The sequence below is a fragment of the Ctenopharyngodon idella genome, chromosome 18, assembly GCF_019924925.1.
Source record: "Ctenopharyngodon idella isolate HZGC_01 chromosome 18, HZGC01, whole genome shotgun sequence".
NCBI lineage: Eukaryota > Metazoa > Chordata > Actinopteri > Cypriniformes > Xenocyprididae > Ctenopharyngodon > Ctenopharyngodon idella.
This window is the reverse complement of record NC_067237.1, coordinates 1,212,415-1,236,764: the sequence shown is the minus strand read 5'-3', so window position 1 is coordinate 1,236,764 and position 24,350 is coordinate 1,212,415. Positions and strand designations below refer to the sequence as shown.

General features: G+C 37.2%; 1 protein-coding gene across 1 annotated transcript in view; it reads left to right on the top strand.

The window, feature by feature from the left end:
* Positions 1-1,674: 1,674 nt before the first annotated feature.
* Positions 1,675-24,350, top strand: part of mob2b (MOB kinase activator 2b) — a 44,103-nt gene continuing 21,427 nt past the window's right edge. Inside the window, exon 1 of the mRNA XM_051869668.1 lies at positions 1,675-2,152. Within this exon, the coding sequence (XP_051725628.1) occupies positions 2,136-2,152 (17 nt within the window). The 5' untranslated portion in view covers positions 1,675-2,135. The remainder of the gene's footprint in view (positions 2,153-24,350) is intronic.

Sequence of the window (24,350 nt, the reverse complement as noted above, 5' to 3'; positions counted from 1 at the left end):
GTGCTTTCATAACCAACAGTGAGAGGAATGGAACAAACCTGTACTGAGAAAGAGCAAGAAGGAAGAAGACTGAAAAAGCAGAACACGAGTTTCTTTTGATGATAAACGACGCCCTCTGGTGGCTCTGATCAAATGTTGAACAGGAAACAGCATCTTGTCTTACCATTAACTTCTTTAACAAAGGCTTTTTTACGATGTATAGCAATTTGTTAAAAACAAATAAAAAATAAAAAAATAAAAATACTCAGAGAAGCACAGAAAAAGGCTATGAATTCTGTAACTTTTAAAATGAATTATTTCTATAAAAGGCAATATTATGTTTAAAAAATGCTCTTGTCAATCTCAGTCACTTAAACGACATTATAGCTTGATTGTTTATGGTGAGAAAATGAACAGGATGAAGTCTTTAATAGAGCTAAAGTCAGGCATTGGTCAGAAAGGAAGTTCCATGCAAAGTTCATTTTAAAATTGTTATATATTTCCCTTCTAAATCAAAAAAATATATAAGAAAATAGCGAATTGTAGCCTATCCGAGGACCAAACATAACCAAAGTAATGAAATTATTTATACAATCACTCATATATTCACTAAAGTGTCATATTGTGATAAAGAAATTGAACTTGGATATGTTTCTTCATTGAAACTGTGATATTTTATGCAATATATTAAAACAAATCATATATGACTTTAAACCATAAATCAAATAATAATAATAAAATAAAAAATATATATATATACACACACACATGTTGGGTGTAATCTGATTACTGTAATTTAATTACTTTAAATATTTAGTATAATTACTAAGTAAAGTAAGGGATTACTCTTAATTTTTCTGTAATTTAATTACAGTTACTTCTGATGTAATTGTATTAGACTATAGAGCAATTCTATACAAAACAATAGTGGATTTAACATCAAAAATTTTAAAGTCTATTTTTTTTTTTAATGTAACCTTCTCCCTTTACACACTTTGGTCAGTTCAAAAATAATTTATGCAATTGTATATTGTTTATTTGAAAGAATTAAAAGGGCAGTTTCATGTCTATCTTTGTATTGTTCAACTGGTCGAGGTTGAAATGGGATTTAGAAAAAAATTAGTAATAAGTAATTTTATAAATAAACTAAATACACTATAAATTTTATATTTAAATAAACTAACTTTTTTAGAGATTTAGTTTTTTTGTATATTTTTAGTTTTAGAATATTACTTTTTTTTACCCAACACTATATATATATATATATATATATATATATATATATATATATATATATAAAGGAAATAAAAGAGTCATGTTTGTGATGCCATTCAATGCAGATCCATATTGTTTAATTCCGTTTATAAACTGATTAAAAGATAGTTGAGCTTTCATTCGACTAATAATTTAAACGAATAATTGTTTAACCAGATAAATTATGTGATATTTCTGAATTTATTGCCGTACAGAGTAGGCCTAAAGAATAGTATTTGTTTGGTATTGTCCAGAACACTTTACAGTTAATATTTCCAAAAAATAAAATAAATAAAAGATGACAAAAACACTGCTGAAGTAGTAAGATCAGTACGCCAGCAGTCAGTGCGTCTTGCGCGGAACGCACAACGTCACGTCTGCGTGTAGTCCTCAGCTCTCAGGCAAAACTACATATCCCAGCATGCCTCGGTGAACCGACCACATCCCGGGAGAGAGGGGGTCGGCAATCGAACCTGTGTTTACTTCCGGATTTCCTGTATATGGCAGAGCTTGAAAACAGCCACTCCAGTTGCCCTACAAGCTCAGCGCGAGCCCCGTGTCCCGATCCGAGACCGTCTCCGGTGAAGCACGATGCTTTGGTGACCGGAGAGCCGCCCTACACCGGCACAGCAGCAGAGAGATTAGCGCAGCTTTACACGACCATTCAAGGCAGAAAGTATCCTTCTGCCACCCTTCGCCAAACGTCAAAGTCAATGCGGTCCTTGATCAGAGCGCTGGAGCTCATCCACCTCTCATGCGCGTGTCATTAACGCACTTTCGGTCGGAAAACACCAGTGCTGGAGATTAAAACCCGCCGAGAGCAGATCCAGACTGTTAGCTCGGGCTACCCGGATAAAAGAGGGGGACGGCAGCTCTAGCTGGATTTATCCCTTTCAGTCATTATGGAGTGGTTAATGGGGTGAGTATGTTTTGAGATCATTGTCCTAATTGACCCGATGTTCCTGTATCCCTGCTAAACATATATTCTAAGAATGTTTTGCTAACGTTCCCATTAACGTCATTTCTGAATGTTCTCTGAACGTTATTGAAACATTAATTTAATCATTCTTCAGACATTATTGGGAATGTTACTTTTGAATGTTCTCTGAACGTTCTGAAACGTCCAACAAAAACGTTTCAGAATGATGTTTTTGTGCTGAACGTTTTGAGAACACAGTAACTTTGAACGAATGTACTGTTAACGTTACAGGAAGAACGTTTGTTCATAACTTTGAGAGAACCTCTGAGAACGTTCCCTGTTAGCTGGGGTGGCGACTAACTTTAAAGTCAAATGTGTTGTGCAAATTGTCGTCAAAAATGACATGCTCCAGCCGAGCTCTTCATAGAGAGGTTTGTCAAGGTGCAGACGTGTGTTTCAGTCCATGTAGCGTTTACAGTAACTGACGCAATCCTGTCACTAGTAACGTTACAAGCTCATTTGAACTGATCGCGTGCCTGAATCTGTCATATGGCGCGCCTGCTATCATCATCATCATCATCATCATCATCATCAGGGGTTTTCAATCTTTTAGATGCCATGGACCCCCAAATATGATCATCATCACCCCATCTTAAAATTTAAAATGCGTCTATCTTTTATAAACACCCAATTTAAACACTTTTTATATATTCATAATAATCAAACTTTATTTCATTTATCCAATTTCATTTTTAATTGATTAATAACTAATATTTTATTTTAATAATTCATTTTAATCTAATTTATTTGTTTGCTTTTTTATTTTAATCTTATTTAAAACGTACTAGTGTCTGTTATATACACACTGACATTATAAAGTGTCTTTATATTGTTTGTACTTCATTTTAATTGCTAGTAAACAATTCGATAATGACTAGTATCCTGTTCGATTTCACTTGTCAGTATATACAGAGGTTGACCGATAGTGTTTTTTACCGATACCGCACTTGCCGATAACCGATTTATCAACAGATTTTTTTTGTTTTGTTTTTTTAAATCCAAATATGACACTCCAAGTAAAACAGTGCTAAACTTTATTACAAAAAAAACAGTACTGAACCATGAAAATGTGCTAAATGATATATATACATTAGAAGTAAATGAAAGACATGCATTTAAACTGAAAAAAGTAACACTCTAAAAATGTATTAGAAAGTGTTAACAAACTAACAATGATCAATATTTATTAACCTTAGTTAATGTTACAAATTGAATCTTACTGTAAAATGTTGCCATTTCATATAAATCCAAACAGTCAAGCTTAAAGATGGCCATCTTTAAATATCTATGCAATGGCCATAAATGTATATTTGTATATTACATGTATAGTCTCTCATTTCAGAACACTTGATGATTATTTAATCAAAATAACTAAATATGTATTGCAGTGTTGATAAAAAATAACCGAAATCAGATGCGTTTCTGATTTGTTTGCATGAACATTTTTGTCAGCTGCACGATCAATTTGCTTTCTCTTTGGCTAGCTTTAAAAGGGACCTATAATGCCCCTTTCACAAGATGTAATATAAGTCTCTGGTGTCTCCAGAATGTGTCTGTGAAGTTTCAGCTCAAAATACCCCACAGATCATTTATTAGAGCTTGTCAAATTTGCCCCTATTTGGGTGTGAGCAAAAACACGCCGTTTTTGTGCGTGTCCCTTTAAATGCAAATGAGCTGCTGCTCCCGGCCCCCTTTCCAGAAGAGGGCGGAGCTTTAACAGCTCGAGCTTCGGTTGCTCAGCAACAACAAAGCTGGAGAATCTCACGCAGCCAAAATGAGGATTGTCAGTAACCGTGTTCAGCCTTACATTGTTCAAACCGGAGTCGACACTGATGGAGAGACTCAGGAAGAAGTTACAACTTTTAGAATGAAACTGGACGTTTCTGAACGGTTAGTGGATAAATTTATGTAGTTGCTGTGGAGTTGATTCAACTCATCGACTGGCATATGCCATCATGGTAATGTTTTGTGCAAATTTTATATATAAAACAATACTTTATGATGATATTTTTATATCATATAAAAATTACTTTACAACGATATGACAATATCTACTGTAGTGTTCTGTATTCATACCATTTTGGTGTTTTAAATGCACATCTAAAGTGTCGGCGCTTTCCGCGCAGCACTCAGCCTGACGTGTCAAAATAAACAGCATGATGCATCAGTGATTCCGCCTCTAGAGGCCACTCTCGTACTGTATGATGACAGCGGACCCTTCTCAGCTGATCCACAGACAGGACGCAACCCGGAACAACTATCGGCATGGATTTTTGCTGATAAGCAATTGTTCCAGCAATCAGTGGCGATTAATCGCTAATACCGATGAATCGGTCGACCTCTAATTACATATAAAGTAGGACTATTGCTTTTTATCGTATCTAGTGCTTAGGTAGAGTGGCTACTTTGTATTGAATAATAAATAGCTGCTACCGTCTAAGCAGTAGCTACTTTGAAAACTGGAATAGATACTAGTAGTAACTGTTTGAGTATTTATTTGGAACTGTAGAATAAGTACTAGTACTTGGTCATTAGCAAGTGTAATTGTTGATATCTTGCAGCTCTTTAGATTTATCCCTGAAGCACTTAATGGGGTGAGTATGCATGATGATGATCTTTCAGAGTTGTTTTCGCCAATTGGCTTGACAAATTTGTTTTGTGACCAATCTAAACTTTCACTGTTCCTGACATTAAACCTGATTGGCAACTAACCTGATGCAAGTCAAATTTGCGTACCGGTATGTGTCATACAAATTGGCGCCAAAAAATTGCATGGTCTGACTGGGCTAATAATAAAAGTGGTTGAGTTCTGATGTCTGCTTCCTGGATAGAGGTAACTCTACATGCCTTTAAAACACGTTCAGACTGTATAGAATTCACAGTAAATATGACACGATAATGCCAAGCATGAACTGGTCGCATGTCTGATTCATGACACGCGTGCTGTCTTTATCCTCATCATCATTAAGCATCCAAGGCAATCAATGGAATATGGATGTTCACCACTGATAGTATGAGAATGTTGCATTAATACTTGTGCTTGTTTTTGACCTTTAAACTCTTCCTGTGAGGATCCTAACCTTCACCTGCAGAGAGACATCTGTGGAGGTGTCAAATGGCTTGTTTTCGTTTCTGTGCCGACCTTACAACACCAAAAAAGAGCTTGCAGTTGATTTGAGCAATTTTGTAGTACATTAGTCTTTGATGGACTGAGTCTTTGATCATCATTGAAATGATGCTATGGTCCAAAGGAAAACAGTCAGCAATGGGTTTTCACAATAGTTCTTGATTTGGCTTTGTGGTTCCAACTTCTAGCGCTTGAATGGTTTTAGATTGGTCAAATGTTTAAAATGACAAGATTGCGCAACAAAACCATAGTTTGATTTGACAAACCTCTTCAGCAACAGAAGATATGGGAAGAATATAGTTCCTATTGAGTCAGAAAGTTATGGTGGCACATATCAAAGGGTTTGTTTCTTTTGACATGGATTATTTTGCATTTAGCATTCCTTTATTATCCTTTTATTTTATTTTTTTTTTTTTGAGACAAGGAAGCACCAGTAGGCTTTCGTGCATATCAAAGCCATGATTGGGGGTTGCATGAATAGTAGGAAGGATATTCTCATTGTAGAGCAGGGGTTTCCAGTCCTGTTCCTGAAGATTAGGGCTGCCTGATTAATCGAACGCGATTTGGCAAAGGCTGCAATTTTGTTTGTTTGGTTGTTTTTTTTTTTTTACGTGCATCTTGCAGAAACTCTGAATATGCCCCGCAGAAGTAAGTTAACGCACACGTCGTTCCAGGAAATCCCTATGGGCATCAAACTATCGCTGTAGCTTAATAAACAGAAAATTCAAACGCTTTGATTGATTAAACATGAATTATAAACACGCGATTACGACAGTATATGGTTTATCTGAGTTCTTCAAGCCTATTTTCATGTTAATAAAGTATTTATAATGCAATTCTAATCGATATAGCCTTTATCACTGTCTAGAATACTATGCAATAATATGTTGTGTGCCTTATTCGGTGTAAGAAGCTACATCATCTCACAGAAGGATGGTCAACTGTCGTTATGAAGTGAGTTTGGAGTAAAAAAAAAAAGTTATATGTTGTCTTTTGCTGGACAAGAGGTTCATAAATGGTTCTCATGTTTGGAAAGTTGTTTGATGCATGTTGCTTTTTCAAATGCACGTTATAAGTGATTCAAACTCGCAGTGCTTTCAGATGGAGCAGCATTTACTACTGATCACAGAGCCGCGCTTCACTGACAAGCTGCGCATAATATAAATCGGCCAAATCGGTTTAAGCATGATTTCAGGTTAATTTCAATTAATCGTGCAGTTCTACTGAAGATCAGTTCCTTCCTTTAAAGTTCAGCTCCAACCCTGATCAAACACAGCTGAACCTGCTAATTAAGATCTTCAGGAGCACTTGATGATTACAGACCGGTGTGTTGGTTGTGAACTCTGCAGGTAGGTAGATCTCCAGGAACAGGATTGGACAGCCCTGATCTAGAGAGATTTTGATTGGACAAAAATCTTTACAGTGCAAGATGAGTCATCAGTTTTTTCAGTCTGTTTTAAGTAAGAGGCTTTAAATAAATCTGATAAAAGTTAATTGTGGCAACTTTTAGGAGTATACTAACCTCAAAGCTAAGAGGAATGGACTAAAACAAGCGTTTAGGTTTGATGCTAGGTTTTTGTGCATCGCACTGATGTGTTCACTGGGCTTTGGCCGGCAGTACCTATAGGCTGAGGTGATATTATATTTCAAAATCTTCTCAAGCACTTCCTGTCTCGTAGTGCTGAGCACGTTGTATTAGAAAGCGCAGTACTTTCGAGCATATCTGGTATGCAATCCGGTGGCAGGTTTACATTCCTGCGTCAGCCTGCCTCGTCATTTAAAAGGTGACCAATAATGTCTGTTAATTGGCTTGTGGCTTTTCATTCACTGTCTGTTTCCAGATGGTGATGAGAGATACATCCAACTGTGAATACCTTCAAAAGGGTGTTTTCTCTGTGTTTATAGTGGTCAGCCATCAAATGGTGACAGTGAAGCGTTACTAATCCTCTTTTTATGGAGCAAATTAGCTCAAATTAAAACAGTTTATTTCCACTTACAGCATTCCCCACACAGATCTATAAACTGTCCTTTCTCAACACTGTTTTTTTCTAAAACCTTGCAAATAGCATTATGGCAACAGCTTTACCAGCTGTAATACATAAATAACTCCAAAGTTCATGTTTCCTGGGTTGGCATGGAGGCATGTTCAGGATCATAATGTGAGCTTGCCGTGCCCCAATATGTCTCCACTGCTGCTGGAGGTTGAGGTGCAGAACAATTGCCTGTTTCAGAGCTCCTGGCGCAGGTTATTGACAGTCTATCAGTAGTTGGCTCTAATGTAAGGGTGTGACTCCTCGAACACAGGTTTGGGCAGTTCAGCACTCCTCAGGAAGAATGTGTGTAGGATATGTAAAGTAATCCTGGTGCTTGACACAGACCTGCGGCATTGACACCTCATTTTTAATGATGATGGCGTTTATAGAGATAAACAAACTGAGGCAGTTCTTTACGTGTCTCATCAGTTGTGTCTGTGATTCTCAACTGGTTTGGTTTCAGGATTGAGCAGTAGTGACCCAACATGGTACTAAAATTGTTCAGCACACAAAAATGTCCTTAAAATCAAACATTGAAATATATTCAGGGCTCAACATTAAGGGATTTTACTTGCCCTGCTACAAGAAAGTTATTGTTTTCATCATTTTTGTAACCTTGTATTCCAAAAGATAAGGCTGTTACGACACTAACATTTTAGATTCAGTAAAATTTCACAAGTCTCAATTCCAATTTTGATAGCACAGCAAAAACTACTAATATAAAGTTCAAAAGTTAAATAGTTCCGACTTAAGGACGCCGACATATAATTCGACTGCTGTCACTTTAAGACCTAATGCGCGGATACAGTTTATTGACACGCATCTGATTTTCTCCCAAATGTTTATTAGGGGTGTGACGAGACAGGCACGTCCTGATATTGCTGAGTTAGATGCGTTCCTGGGTCAACATATTTTGTTGATCCTGGAACAACATTCTAGTCTGAAAATTTAGTCTTAACCCTATTCCTACCCCTAAACCTAACCCTACCCATAAGTAATCCCAAAAATCAGAGGGAAATGATAGATGAGTAACACTGATGTAGAAGCACCAATTCATGTTTTTAAGCCTAAACTTGACATAATCTGTAAACTTGTCCCTCAAATCTGATTGGTTGATTTGAATGTTGTTCCAGGATCAACAAAAATGTTGACCCAGGAACATGTTGAACTCAGCAATATCAGGTTATGCACGAGACAGTTAGCTCACGAGACGAGACTTCGCCATGGTCTTGTCAGTCATCTTGTCACTTGCTCTCGTCACGTGATCAGTGAACTCTGATTCGTACGACTCTGTTGCTCATGTTGGATGAGCTGGATGAGATTGAAGTGACCATAAACCATTTAATTCAGTTGGATATTATTTCTATGAAAAGCAAAATGACGGAGGTGTAATGTAAAGCGTAGCAGTGGCATATTCTATCCTAATTTCACCCTCACGGCAATATCGCGCGACAACTTTTCACCTCGACGAGAAATCTCGTCACATTTTAATCTTGCAAGATCTCGTCAACCCCTGCTGTTTACATTAACTTATGTACTTATGGTAAAAATGACAGGTGTTTATGAGGACACTCTCCAAGGCGGCCATTTTGTCAATTTTGTGTGTATTTGTCCATTCAAGCATAAGATCCAAAAGAGAGTTAAATTCGTTACTCGTGCTCTGAAAGAAGGCTTTCTGTGTGCATGGTTTGGGCATGTGAATGGAGTTCTTCTCCATGAATGTCTCTTGCACTTGAATGGTTTAAAATCTCTTGGATGTTTGAATTGGCAAGACCTAAAACACATACAAATGATAACCTTTCATGCCGATGCAGGCAGCCCTTATTGTCGACCCCTGATATTGATATTGCTGCAGAGGCCCAAAAATATGCAAAATGCATTAACTAAATAGGAAAATTTGACAAATTTGTAAAGGCATGACTGACAGCAGAAGGGTGATTTACCAGTCCAGCACATGGGACAAACACTGGGCCTTTGATGTCAGCAACAAAAGGTATGGGAAGAATTTTCTCCATCTTTTAAATTAGCCCATTTATATTTTCGAAATAAACAGATTTGTGATTTAGTGTTATGGCTAGTTTTTCTCTATCAGACATATCACCTATTTTTGAGTCATGACTTACCAGTTTAGACCCTGATTATTTGTTACCAGAGACGCAAATTGGGAGCTCGTCCGGGATATGAAACTTAAGACTTGTACCTCTAAACCAAAGCACTTTTATGTTTTTCACTTGCTTTTTAAGGTTTAAACCTGAATTGGATGATCTTAAATGTGATTGCTAGAAATAAAGCAAAATATCAGGCAGGCCGTTCGTTTGGCGTTCATCCAAGTTAAGGTCAGAAGTGCCTTCCGTTGCAAGACCAGATATGTATGAAAACATGCTTTCAGTTGGCCCTGATAGAAACTAGGCTTGATATTCTGCAGTTTGGGAGTGTTCAATTCCCAGCGCAGCACTCAGCTGAACGCCAGCAGTAGAGCTTGTCTCCTGTCCCACACCTCTTAGAGCTTGAATAATTGGTCTTGTGGAGGTAGTATTAGTTGAGAGCGAGCGAGAGAGACTGAAGGAATACCCTTTCCACATATGTGTGTGTTCATGTGGATCAGATCTGTTGTCTGTTCTGCTCTAATGCTAGTCTGTGTAAGTGTGATGGGTATTAGTTGACAGTTTCTTCCACTAGCTGGAAAAACAAAGAGCTGTGTAGCACCCTTGTGCTTTGCCAAAGAAGGGAAAAGAGGCTCTGGAGCAGTGAGCCGGACATGACGGACCTCAAGAGTCTGTGCGGCTTTAAACATACCTGGCGTGAATGTATACTTTGTTGTCTGAGTTTGCTTTATCTTTACCTTTTGCAGTAGTAGATAGTGATGCAATACCAAAAACACAGAAACCGAAATTCAAGTTGTCATTTAGCCAAAGACTGAGACTGATGCTGTTCAGGATGTCGTGTTCTTAGGTAATAAATTAAACTGGTTAGGTCTGTCATGATAACTACTTTTTGTTGGGTGATATATTTTCCCAGAAATAATTGTGATATGCGATATTATTGTTATTTTAAGACCATTTTATGCCACAGAATATATAATCATAATATAACAGCATAATAATGCAAGTAGGCCTACATACTTTCAAATGAGAACGATCTTAACTCAAGAATATTTAGATACTCAAATTGAAGTGTCAAAAAATAATAATGTTGAATAACTGCATAGTCTTCACTGTATAAATTAAATATAATTCATCTGTGTTAAAACTACCAAAGTGATTTTTCTCTGTCTTTTGTTGTTTAACATTCATGACAGCAGGAATATTAAGCTGCTGTCATTTTAAGACCGAATGCGTGGATCCAGAATACTGGTACACATCTGATTTTCTTTCTCAATTGTTTAGTTCACCTAAGCCATAAGTAACTGTGTTTACGAGCATACTCGCAGAGACATGCATTTTGACAGTTGTTTACATGTATGTGTCCGTTCAGGCACAAATAGACGCAGAAGAGAACGGTCTTCGCGTGCATCTGCGTGGCTCTGGGTGTGCGTGCAGAAAACAGCTGTACGTTTAGAATTGAGTTCTCTTTCGCATCTTTGTGCACTCAAATGGTTTAAAAACACTTTAATGTTTAAACTGACATAAAACAAGTTCAAATGATAAACTTTCATTGTATGATGGTCATCATTTTTTGTTTGTGCCTTCTTGGACAAATATTTTTGGTTGTTGAACTCACTAGTTGAGACTGACATACATTTTTAAGCCCTTACATATTTATACATGAAGTAAACAACTTTATTTTTCATGTAGTTATTTAAGTGAACAGTAAGTACACTGCAATTGCATAAAATGCCTGTGACCAAGTTGGAGTTTGGAAGCACGTTTCTCTGAACTGAGCCGAGTTGTTTATGGGTGCAAAGGTCTCTGCTAATAGATATCTGTTATGTGAATGAACTGATTTAAGAGACAGAATGGCTAAGATCAGTCTGTTTTATCGTCTAACTGATAAACCAGGTAGTAGGTTACATCAGCACTCACTTAAGTAATGGCTTTATGAAGTGTTTATAGTTCTGTTTCGGATTAATTGAAAGTGAAAGTAAACATGTAAAACTGCTGTGTTTCCTTGTATATCTTCCTGAATGTGTTTGGCGTATATGTATGTGAAGAAAAATAACATGCTGTATACTGCTTCACTTCCTATTTCTGCTGAAGAAAATGTATGTGACCTTGTGCTTCCTTGTCTCAAAAATAGAAAAAAAAAAAAAAACCCTCTGGTTATCTGAGGTTGTGGTGAAGGCAAACAGCCTCTGTCAAGTGTGGGTAGAGTCTATTTTTCCTCTCTGGCTTTCAGTATGTTTATTTTCAGAGGTAGTTTTGATGCAGTTGGTATCTTTAATTTTTGGGTGAACTATCACTTCAAGAACCAAATGCATCATGGTACATTCACGTCCAGAGCCTGGTGTTCTAAATCCAATGCAGTGTGTTATAGTGGTTTATTATGGAGCCATACTGGATGAAGAAATGTGCCTCTCATCTCTCTCATGTGAGCTGGTGGCGTCCAGGCCTGTGAGTCACACATCCCTCCTCTCTCTGTTCTTGCATCTCTTGCTTCCCAGGTCCAAGTGACGTCACGGTCGTAGCCTGCGGCCGTTGGTTGGGAACATGTGTCCCCTCTGCCGGGGCACGGAGGATGAGGAGATGAACATGGCTCGGGCCTCCCTGCAGGCCCCGGCGCTTTTTATAGATCCCAGCCGGTTAAGCAGAGACTGAGAGAGTTTAAAGTAGGATGTTGGAGACGTTCTCATTATTCTTCTCAAAATCACATATTGCACGCTAAGAGCCTGTTGTTGTCCTTTAGACAGGAAGCTTCTATCTTTAGATCAGACCTCATGCGATTCAATTAGGCTGTTGTCACACTTGGTTTGATTGCCTGGTCTGAAGCTGAGTTAGACTTGCGAGATTAATCAAAATCAAACTGAAATCACAATATGGCTTAGTGCTGTTGTCAAAATGCAAGGGATTTTTTTTTTTTTTTTTTTTTTCCTCCAAATCATCTATCCTATATTTCTTCTGTTTCGTCTATCCCCCTTTGTTGGCCCCTCATGTCTCTTTATACATTGAAGTTTTGGGTCCAAACTGTGGCATATTTGTGTCAACAATGTGAGTATAGCAGCAACCCTTGAGCTCTGTAACTAGGTAGCAACTCTGGATTAGAAGATGCCAGCTTCACTGTTTGTTTGTTTTGTTTTTTTGTCCCGTTGGATTTACCAACCTATTCCAGTCTATATTTAAAAGCAAACTTTGTTCAGAAAACCGCTTTCAAAACCAAAAAAGGAAATGAAATGTAGTGACAAACGGGTCCATACCAAAAGCGCTGGCGTAGAAGTGTTGATATCTCTGTATTTGTCTTCTTGCTGTTCTTCCTCTCACGTGTTTTTCAGTTCCTACTCTTTCTGATGACCTACATTGCATCCTCAAACACAGCATGTGCAAGGGTGTTGCTTTCTTGCTTTTATCTTTTCCTCTTCCTCTATTTGTTTCTTTTGCTTTTCTCATCCTCGCATTGAAGTTTGCAAAATGGCTGGAATGGCTTACATCACATTTTTAGGGTTTGCATACTTAAATGCAGTGAAGAAAATGCAAATGAGGCGTGTGAGAGAGAGGGATTCCTATTGAGGCTTGTCTTTTTCTTGTATGGAGCAGGAATGGGTTTTAGTTGGATTATGTTACATCCTGCAGGCTTCCCCTAGAGCTCACAGATCAACGGTGAACGTGTGATCTGAATCTACATCAGTGAAGTATTTGAAGTTCTGTAGCTCTTGTTCTGCAACATTGTTCATGTTAGATAAAAATTGGCTCTGTGAACCGGCAGGGCGTAAACCTACAAAGTAGAGCTTTCATAAGGCTATTTACTGTATTTTGATCAATACCATAGACATCAGGGTTTATATCTGAGCTATAAACTTTTATTCTAGTACTATCCCAGTCAGCGGCAGCACCAACACAGATCTGAATGTTCGCTGCGATCATGCTTGTCCAAAATTTAATAGACATAGCCGAATCATTGTCATTTACGAATAAGATCACATGGCTGTTTGAATCGAGATTGCAATCTTTAAACAATTAATCATGCAGCTCTAATACAAAGTGGGATTTGTTCATGTAGTTGGTGTCTAAGTCTCATTTAGGCTTGCTGCGATAGTCGGTGTTACCGGTGTTCAGTCGCAACTCCGGTTACATCACATGCCCACCGTCGTTTTGATTTTTTTATTATAATAATAATAATAATAATCATTTAGTTCAAGTCAGAGAACAGACATTACAATTAAAAACTGAACGTGTCTACTCAATTCAGCATGAGCAGAACAAGAGTAGCAGCACAGATCAGCGGCAGCAGTCAGATTTCATTTATCAAGAGAGTGAGGAGCTGACTGACAAGACGATGGCGGAAGATTTGGTTTCAAAGCGTAATGTAAAAGCGCCTACTTGGGAATATTTTGGATTTAAACCCAATGCTAATAGGGAACCTGCAAAGGATTAGTTGTGTTTTTCTAATTGTTGTCAAGAATAATAATGAACCCACCATTCAAGCAATTGCCCCCCCTTAATTTGGCGCTAATTCAAAATCACTGGTAGTATCTGTACAGATCAGTCCAGGTGTACTGTATGTAATTCTTACCAAATGACTTTGCAGGTCAAGATTTAACTTTGTTGGAATGGATTGATATCATCTGTGTACACCAACACATTCTCTTCTGTGAGTAAGCCATACTCGCACGCTCATGTCCAGGACTGTCTGCAATAAGATTACCGTTGCTGTGTGTAAAGGGCAGGGAAGGTTTTGCAAGTTGTTGACCTGTAGTAGCCTTCTCACAGTCAGAACGGATAAGATTGAACAAAATAATCTCCTGTAAAATCACTTCTGAGCTGTTCAGGGATCAGCCGTTTCTCAGGGCGAGAGAATGCGTTTTTCCTAGCACTTCTTTCACGAGTCGTGATCTATTTTGCGTGAGTTTTTGGAAGTTTTGGAGTTTTTGGAGTTTTGGAGTTTTTTCGTCTGTGAATCCAGGGATAAACTGGCTTAACCCTAGTCCTAGACTCAAATGCATGTTTGAGCTGTTTTAACTGAAAGCAACTTGCACTGACATATCTTAAAATATATCAGTGCCATTGTTTTGTCTCAAGATGCACATCAGTAATGTTTTTCTCTAAGGCATGTTTGCAAAAGCTACTTCCCTAACTGAACTAAGGCCTAATCCTGGTCTGTGAAACTGGGCCTTAAATGCATATACAAAGTTTTTGTTAGGACACAAAGCTGATCGGTTATTGGTTAAGGTGTTTGTCATGCCTCATTAATTTTATTTTAAGCTTGTATTGCTAATTTTGCTAAATCTGGTATTGCGATTTGTTTACTTGCTAAAGAGAGCAACCTGAAATCAGTGGATATCTATTATTTAAGTCTCAGAAGGGTTGGCTTAACTTTTTTCATGCAAAGCAGTGATGCTGGAAAGAAAAAAAGAGGTGTTTAGACATAAAACATGAACAGTGTGGAACTATAGTTCATTCAGCAGCTGTTTTCAGAAGCGATTGTATAAGATTTGAACATTTTGAGCTTTATAATGCTTTTGAAGCTTCACCCAAAAATTTTAATTTTGTCATTAATTGCTCTCCCTCAAGTTGTTCCAGATCCATAGTTGTAGAGCTCATCAAAAGCTCAAATGTGCTTGAGCTAACAAGCTTTGTTCTTGCGCATCAACCAATCACATTTGAGCTTCCATTGACTATATTTGATGTGCTCCATGTACGTGCGTTGATCATGTTTATATGTGAATAAAAGCCTAAATAAATCGGTTCGTCATATAAAGCCATCGTATCTCATCAGAAGACTCGGATTTAACCATTTGATTCACATGGATTATTTTTATGGCTTGGTGAACATTTTGAAGCAACAAAGTTTTGGTGTAATGGACTTTTAATGGAGAGACTGAAATCACTCAGGTGGGGATGGACAATAAAATGCTTTTGAATATGAATTTGAATTTATTTGAATTTAAAGCTCACTTGGCTTTGCTCTAGATCGTCGAACATCACATTGTGGTGTCTTGATCTGTCTGAAACCAGTTTCATTAGGTTGTACCTTTATGCAAAAATGCATTCGATCATCACCTGACTGCCTTTTTCTTTCAGGCGCAGCTGTAGTTGCTGGAGGCTGGGTGGTTTTTGATTTCTCAGCAGGTGCTAGTTGCAGCGTTGCATAATGGCTGTCTTTTGCTGTTCATGTAGATTTTAAATGCCTTGTCCTTGGTCACTGTCTACATGTCTGTGGCGTTGGCACTCAATAATAGCGTTACATATGCCGTACTTGACCTGGCTTGGATTTGCAGCTCTTCTGAACTTGACTCCCCTTGCATTGCACATATATGCTCTTCATATCTCTGTGCATGTTGACCGAGGGCCCCTGGAGTGAGCGCAGCATCATCATCTGAGCGTTATGTAAGTGTTAGCCAGCTGTGGATGGAATGCACTTCAGTTAATGCCTGCGTAATCCAGCACTGCCTCTGCCGATGGTCATGTAGAGACAGAGCTCCTCTCTCTTCAGTCTCCAGCTCCCATCATAACCCTCTTCCTGAAGGATTAGTGGATAGATCCGTCCTCAGCACTACAATACAGCAGCAAACCCTCGATAATTTCTCAGTCCGTTCTGCTTACGTTGCATTGCTTTTAGTGATTTCACATATCATTGAATTTGTCCATGCTTTCTTTGATTTTAAAGAGTTTAATGTACTATGCAGTTATAATGGAACATTCATAACACAGATCTCCCTACCCAGTCTGCCCAGACCATACTGAAACTAATCTGCTAAAATGGGTCACCCAGAAACTGTCATTCTGTGACATCACAACCATGAGGACATTAACATATGACCACCTGCGTTTATATATCAGTGATTTGGCCTGAACAGTGAAGTGCAGCAGTAGATGGAGGTGAGCTAATTATAACAGAGCTCATTTGCCTATAATCTTAAAGGCACTGTAGCAAAAAAAACCCTGATTACTTTGAATGATTGTGTGGAAATGGTCATGTCAACCGAAATTTTATTGATGCATGCATTTATTTTATGTAATACGTATGCGTTTATGCATTTATTTACGTATGCATTATTGTTTTATTGATGCATTTATTAATGCATGCATTTATTTACGTATTTATGCATTTATTTATTGATGCTCGCATTTATTTTCATAATACGTATGCATTTATGCATTTTTTAAGTATGCATTGTTTTTTTTATGCATTTATTGATGCATGCATTTATTTGTGTATTTATGCATTTATTTGATGCTTTAATTGATGCATTTATTGATGCATGCATTAATTTACATAATATATATGTGTTTATCCATTTATATATGAATGCAGTTATTTATGCATGTATTTATTGTTTTTGACACATTTATGCATTTACGCATGTACCCATTGATGCATGCATTTATTAACATATGCATTCATGCATTTATTTATACATTTATTTACACATGCATTTACGCATTTTTGCATGCATGGATTTTACTGGGTTGCTAGGGTGTCCTGGGTGGTTTCTAGGTGGTGGTTTAGTAGCCCACATCAAAAGTTCTTTATGAGCTTCTAAGCCCAGCCTTACATGCTACCAACCAAGCCTTCCTCAGGTAATAACTTTGCTGTATTGTCAGATAAGCTTTTGCACTTCTCTAATGTAAGATCTGTCTCTTTGGATAGTGTTAAAATAGATTTTATGTAAGTTATCCAAAATGCTTGTAAACTGTAGTTGCCGGGTCACTTATATCAGTGAGGCAAAGTTTGCTGAGGATACAAGCTGTGTCTTCCTTGTCAAAATCTTTAAAATAGAAGTTGATTCTGTAAATGTGTCGCCCTCGTTCTCAAATGAACATGTAGAACATCATTTAGAACATCTATTTGCTCCAAGGTCAATTTAATGTTATTAACTTTTTATTTACATATTGATTCAGGTCATTGTAGTGCGCTCTAGAAATTTCTGGAACAATTCTGTTCACTTTCACTGATGCTGTCACTTTCAGATGAGTCTTATCTCTTTTAGTCTCTTCTAGTTTTGTTTTTTAACCATTTTGCTGCTTAATTTAGCAATTTCTTTCAATAAAAACAGATTCAGATGCTTTGAAATGTCATTCCAGACCATGTGAGAATAATATCCATAATGTATAAGAATAACGAACGAACACAAGTAGATGTGGAAAACATGCATTGCTACAGCATGGCTCCTTAATTGCTTTTGGTTTGTTCTGTGATCTGGCCTGACAAACACACACCCTGCTCCTGCCCGGGCTTGCTAAAACACACAGGGTTTCCTCGCCCTGTTCAGGCTCAGCTTGTTTTGCTATTTAGGGGTATATTCACACAGTCTCTTGTGCTTTTGTCTCAGCAACGTTCCCTCAGCCACCTGCCAGAAAGGAACATGGAGACGCTGGTTGATTGGCTGTTAATGGGGCATGGGAGGTCATTAGCTTTCGCTCTTTCACAACACGCTTTTCACAACTGGCTCGGTTTTTACAGCTTCAAAGGCCTTTCAAACTGGTGCGCATTACCGGCTCGCTGCTTCGCTTTCGACAAATTACCATCAGCTGTACAGTACAGAAGAGAGGACGGCATCACATCAATGCCACTGATTACTCCAGTGATATAACTCACATACACATGCTGGCTCTCTCAGATATGCCATTGTGGATCACCCAGGACTGGCATTGCGCTTGAATTTTCTTGTATTAAAATGACAGTCAAAGTGAAATCTGACCCAAGTGCCAGGCTCGAGCCAACAGGTGTGTGAGCAGACTTTGAGACACTTGGCCATGTTTGGGCAGAAATACTGGTGTACTGGCTTCTGTTAAAATTAACACAAATAAAAAATGCACAAATTGATACATATTTTATATATAATGTGTCTAAATGTTATATTATATATTAAAATAATATATATTTAAAAATTAAAAAATAATGATGCTGTTTAATTCAGTAAGTACTGTATTCTGACTTTAAAAAAACATTTTTACAGAAAGTTTTTTATAATGTATGTAAATGTAATTATTTATAACATAATATTTATATTAACATAATTAAGTAACAATTAAAATAATGCTGTTTATTTAATTAAGTGGGTGCTGTATTCTGGCTTTCATTTAAAAAATAATAAAATTATTACATTTATAAACGTTTTGTATATAATGTGTGTAAATGACTATATGTAATATATAATTTATATTATTATTACAATTCAGTAACAATTAAAAAATTATAATGCTGTTTAATTCAGTAAGTGCTGTATTTTGGCTTTCATTAAAAATTAATAAAAATATTATAGATTTATAAACGTATTTAGTGTGTGTATATTATATTATATTATATAGTTTTATATTACAAATGAGTTACAATTAAATAATAATGCTGTTTGTTTAATTCAGTAAGGCTTTCATTAAAAATAATAAAAATATAGATTTATAAACATGTTTTGTATATAATGAAATATGTGTAAATGTAATGAATTACGATGTTAATAGATAATAATGTATTAATAATATTAAGTAACAAATATAATAAGGTTGCTTGCTTAAATGAGTACTGTGCATTTCTCATTTTTGAAAAGAAAAATAATTTTTAATGACAAAAAAAAAAAAAAAAAAAAAGTCTGATTAGTTAGTCAAGAAAGATCATATTCCCATTCATTTGTCTCTGTGGAAAGGGAAGGTCGAGTTATGTGCATTGCATTATGGGATTGCTTGCTGTATAATACAGAAATGGCAAATGCCTTGAATCTGTAAAGCTGCGTTTCTGTGCCGATCCAGCAGATGGAGCCGAAACACTGAAGTTTGCTCTCTCTGGGTGGAGAAACTAGAGTTCACCCACGTTCTTCCTCTGTGTGTTTGTCGTGGGTGTGTCCGTGATCTTGAGTTGGAGACAGGAAGTAGGATTTACACCTTCCTCCCTGTGAGTTGCAATGAGAGCATTTGAAAGACATTTCCTGCTTGTTTTAGTGTGCATTACTCTTCTGTTTAGATGAAATAAAAGGCTTCATTCATATTTAATGGCTAATGAAGCTTAGTCAGGGTCATCTGATGTCTCGTTCTCAAAACCTCTTCATACTCAGATGAAATGCTCAGCATATAGCCATCGAGATCCAGATCTGAGATTCATAACACATATGGACGCAGTGCAGAGGGATGAAGGATGGGGTCCGCTCGCCCTTATGGAAGTGCAGAGCTGTGCCGCTACACGTTTGTTTGTCATAGTTGTGCTCTGTCAGCGTAAATTCAGAAAGGCCTCTGGCTTTAGAAAGACTCTTCATATCACGGTGGAGCCGCTGACCTCTCACATGTCATCAAAGAGGGACACAGCGTTATATTTGTAGCTGATGATCTGACAGTAGCTCAACTCTCGAGGAGGCTGTTGATGATAAAACACTCACAGACCATCTTTTATGGTCGAGACCTTTTTCTGCTTAGATTTTCAGATTTGTTCCAACATGTTGATTCATATTGGTTTATATACTGATCATGGATTCTTAAGCTCTAAATAAAAAACACACTTTGAAAGCAGCATAAAAGCAGCACTGTGTGTGAGGAACAGACTAACATTTAATAATCAAATAAGCTGCAGATTGGATGACAGTAGATGTGATCAGGATCATATTTGATTTGAGAGTCGCATGACTTGGAATATAGGTCACCAGTCATATGAATATTGAATCCTATTTATTTATTTATTTAGTCTGATTGTATGAGATTATTCTCATGAAAACATGGTGAAATAAGTGGCTGTAAATACAAATATTAATATACATTTTTATTATTCTTGTGGTTTTTGTTGTTATTGATCATAATGATATTTTGTAAACATTCTTTTAAGCTTTCTAAATGCTTGATTATAAGAGACAGTTTCCTGTGATGGGTAGGTTTAGGGGTTGGAGTAGTGTAGGGGGAGAGAATATACAGTTTGTACAGTATAAAAACCATTATGTCTATGGAGAGTCCCCGTAAACCGTGTGTGTGTGTGTGTGTGTGTGTGTGTGTGTTTTTTTCTATCCCAGTGGGGACTTCAACCCTAATTGAGGTTCCCATGAGGAAACAAGCTTATAAATCATACAGAATGAGGTTTGTTTTTTTGAAAACATAAAAATGCAGAAAGTTCTCTGTGATGGGTAGGTCTAGGGAAGAGAATAAACTGTTTGTACAGTATAAAAATCAAAAAGTAATCGAAACTGAAATTCAGACCCTCTAATCAACGTAATTTTCCCATGTCGGTTATTTAGTTTTTTTTTTTTTTAATCCTGTTAATACTTTCCCCTTAAAAACATACTATCACGTGTGTAGTCACCTGACTCCGCCCCGTCCAGTCAGCGGCATGGAAGCAACATGGAGGCGAACTCAAATGCTGAGTCAACACACACCAGTGTTGCCAAGTCTGCAGTCTTCCCGCAGAATCGGGCTACTTTAATACTGTTGCCGCGGGTTGTTTTTCATGTCCATGGGTTAAAGCGACCTCAAATAACATGATATTTAGCAAATTTTACCAGGGAACCCCAACAAAACGGTGTATTTTACCCCCTGAACACTATTGGGCTAGTTTTGAGTAGCAATTGGGTGGGTTTTGTTGTGAAAACCTGGCAACCCTGAGACACACGTCACAGACAGTGCGCAAGCGGCGAGCCCCGAAGCGAGATCACTTTCACTTGTGTCTTCACTAAACTTTGTTAATTGTATGTTTTAAGGCTTGCCAGTTTGGACATTCAAGCGATTTTAGACCAACGGATGTGTGTTATTATGTTGAGCTACTAGCTGCACATCATGTGAATATCGCACACACCCAGAGGAGCGCAGAAACTCGTCAACGCTGCCCTGTGATTTATCACTAGTAGCTTAGAAACTCAAAAGTTACAGCTTCACAATTAATAGAGAGGCAGTATGACTAATTCACACACGCAGTCGCTCTCTCATTAATGCATTCAAATAAATGTACTGGTTCTGTGCTAATTTATCTGTATCTGATTTACAACAAGCAGAAATCTGTAGGAAATGTTACGACCCATAGATAAAATGACTGCTGAAAGTGAGCTGTCATGTCAGAGCGCTCTTTCATTAGGACAAAATATCCCACCTTTAATAGTCAAGCGCATTTACAGTACAGACCTTGTCAGTGAACTATGAGGGCAAAAAAAAAAAAAAAAAAATCGTTCATTAATCATAATTGAGGTGAAATATTCAATTAATCAAGATTTTGATTTTAGGTCATATCCAGCCCTATGCCTACGGAAAGTCCCCATAAAACATAAAAAACCAACGTGTGTGTGTGTGTGTGTGTGTGTGTGTGTGTGTGCTCTACCCAAATCCTCTTGTTGTTTTCCAGGGTGTGGAATTCATTAGCATGGATCTATTTTTGTAATCTGTGTCATGGTAAACTGAGAACGAGATGGATGTGTTAGCTGTAGAGATGAGTTCTGTGTTGATCACTCGCACCACTGCTTCGATTTATAGTCATGATGTGCCTGAGATTTTCTGCATCAAAGTTGAGCTAAACTAGCAATTCCTATAGCTTTAATATTCTGTTCATGTTCTGATAACCAGGACTCAGGAGTTTCTTACCCACCGTCCTGAAGTCTAGCACGTTCTCGCATTCCCGCTTCAGTGGGTGTTTGGGATGAACTGATGCTAAAATTTGCAGTGTTTAGTTTTATAGCACACGCTGGTCTGGGTGGAGCCGCTCTGGAGCCCACACCTCTAAACCAAACCTCATCCTGTCCCTTCCCGAACAAAGTCAGCAGTGTGTCCCAAATCCAGCTCTGCTTTACTATAAGAACCAGCAATACCTTTTATACTTTCATTTAGACCTGTAAAGAGAGATTTAGAATAAAATGGTTGTTTTGTATGCAAGCAAGGGCAGTAAAGGGTTAAGGCTATTTCTGTCTTGGATCAGTCAGCCTGCTCACAATTAGTGGCTAATGAAATGCTAATGAAAGTGAAATGGAAATATAAAAAAAAAAACAGAATCACCAAACCATGATTTTTAAGAGGGATTTTTAGTACACCGCTTTCCATAAAGATCTGAATTAAACTACTACAGCTAGTAAACACATCACCACTGTATGCAACTATACCCTCAGTATGTACTTATTATGAGAATGATATACTTCAAAAGAATGATATTAAGTGTCAACTGGACACTTAATTGCATGTTATTTACGACTAAATTAAAATTTATTATAGTTTAAATTTGTTAAATGCAGTTAGTTGTTGACCTTAAGAGTGTTTTTGACTCACTTAAGTAGTTATAATCACTTCTGTTGGTTAAAGTGTACTGCCGAATGTACTGACAAGCATTTATGGTAAACCAAGATATACTTTAATGTCATTTCTGTTGAAATGTGCATGTCATGTATTTCAATATATTTGTAATTACACATTTCTAATAATGAAGTTGCAGCTGGGGACATTTAAAATATATTAAAATAATAATCAAGTACTTTAGTATGCTAGTAAACACATCAAAATAAGTGTGCGACAAAACATTATTAAACATAATGATTTATATATGATTTTTTTTTTTTTAAAACTTAACATTGTTACAAAGTGCACTTTTTAAAAAAGTACTTAAATGTGTTATATAGTCCATGAAAGGGCATTCTCTTTAAGTGCACTTGAGTTGCCTTTTATTTCATTATATATTATATTATAATTTAAATACACTTTTAAGATTTAAAGTACACTACAAGAGCACATTCAATTCAATGTCTTTTGAGTTGTGTTATAACTTGAATATCTGTGCTACACCTACAAGAGTGGAAATAACCTTCACTGTGTTCAGTTGTATTGAAACATCATTGTTATTTGATGGCCAGCGTTAATTGCCAGCTCTGGATTGTTACCCGAACCGTTTTAGAAGGTCGAGATCTTACTCTCTGATCAGGTAAGGTTTGACTCTCTCATTTGCAACCATCTCAGAAACCCACTTAATACAGTGAACTCTCAATTGTTTTACATTAGGCTGCTGTAAAGTATGTTAGGATTGCACAGCAAGAGGCCTTCCACATGTACCTCCTGCTTTGCATTGTTGCCGCTGTGCTGATGGACATTACAAGTACCAGACGGTTGCATAACTTCCTGTTGAGATCCCTGTGATGAACTGCCAATTGACAGAGAAAGCTCTCTGCTGGAAACTCTCTCTTTATACACTGACAATTTCTCATACAAGGTTTTAACCTATACCTCTGCTCAAGAGGCACATGCCATATTCTTCCTTTACATAGTTGAAGTCTTTTCGTTTTATTTAACTTCAGTGTGATGTTTGAGAGAGCTTTGGTGTCTGTTACCCACACAGAAGGAGAGATGTGAGACTGATCTTGTGGCTTGGGAAACGTGATGTGCTTGTAGGCGGTTCTGCTCGGGGTGATAAACTGATAAGAGTCACTTTCTGTAAGAATCAGCACAGCTCCATTCTCTCATTCATTCATTCAGGTCTCGACTCTCGAGTGACTTAAGCGTGTTCTTTTGTTTCTTAAACTGTCTATCAAATAATGTACACTACCATTCAAAAGTTTGGAGTCAGTAAAAATTTTTAATGTGATTGAAAGTTTCTAATGCACACCAAGGTTATTTTATTAATAATTACAGTAAAATCAGTTATATTGTGAAATATTATTACAATGTAAAATAGCTGTTTTCTATGTGAATATATCATCTCAAATAGAATCCTAATGTTATTAATATGGAGAAGTTTTAAAGGAGACATATCATGAAAATCTAACTTTTTCCATGTTTAAGTGCTATAATCGGGTCCCCGGTGAATCTATCAACCCAGAAAACATGAGAAAGGACAACCCAATAACTTTATTTTGGCAAGCCTTTCTCTGCAAGCATGTGAAAAAACGAGCCACTCAGGAATATTATAATATTACTGCCCTTAATTTGCACTTTTCCACCTACAGCGCCGCCAT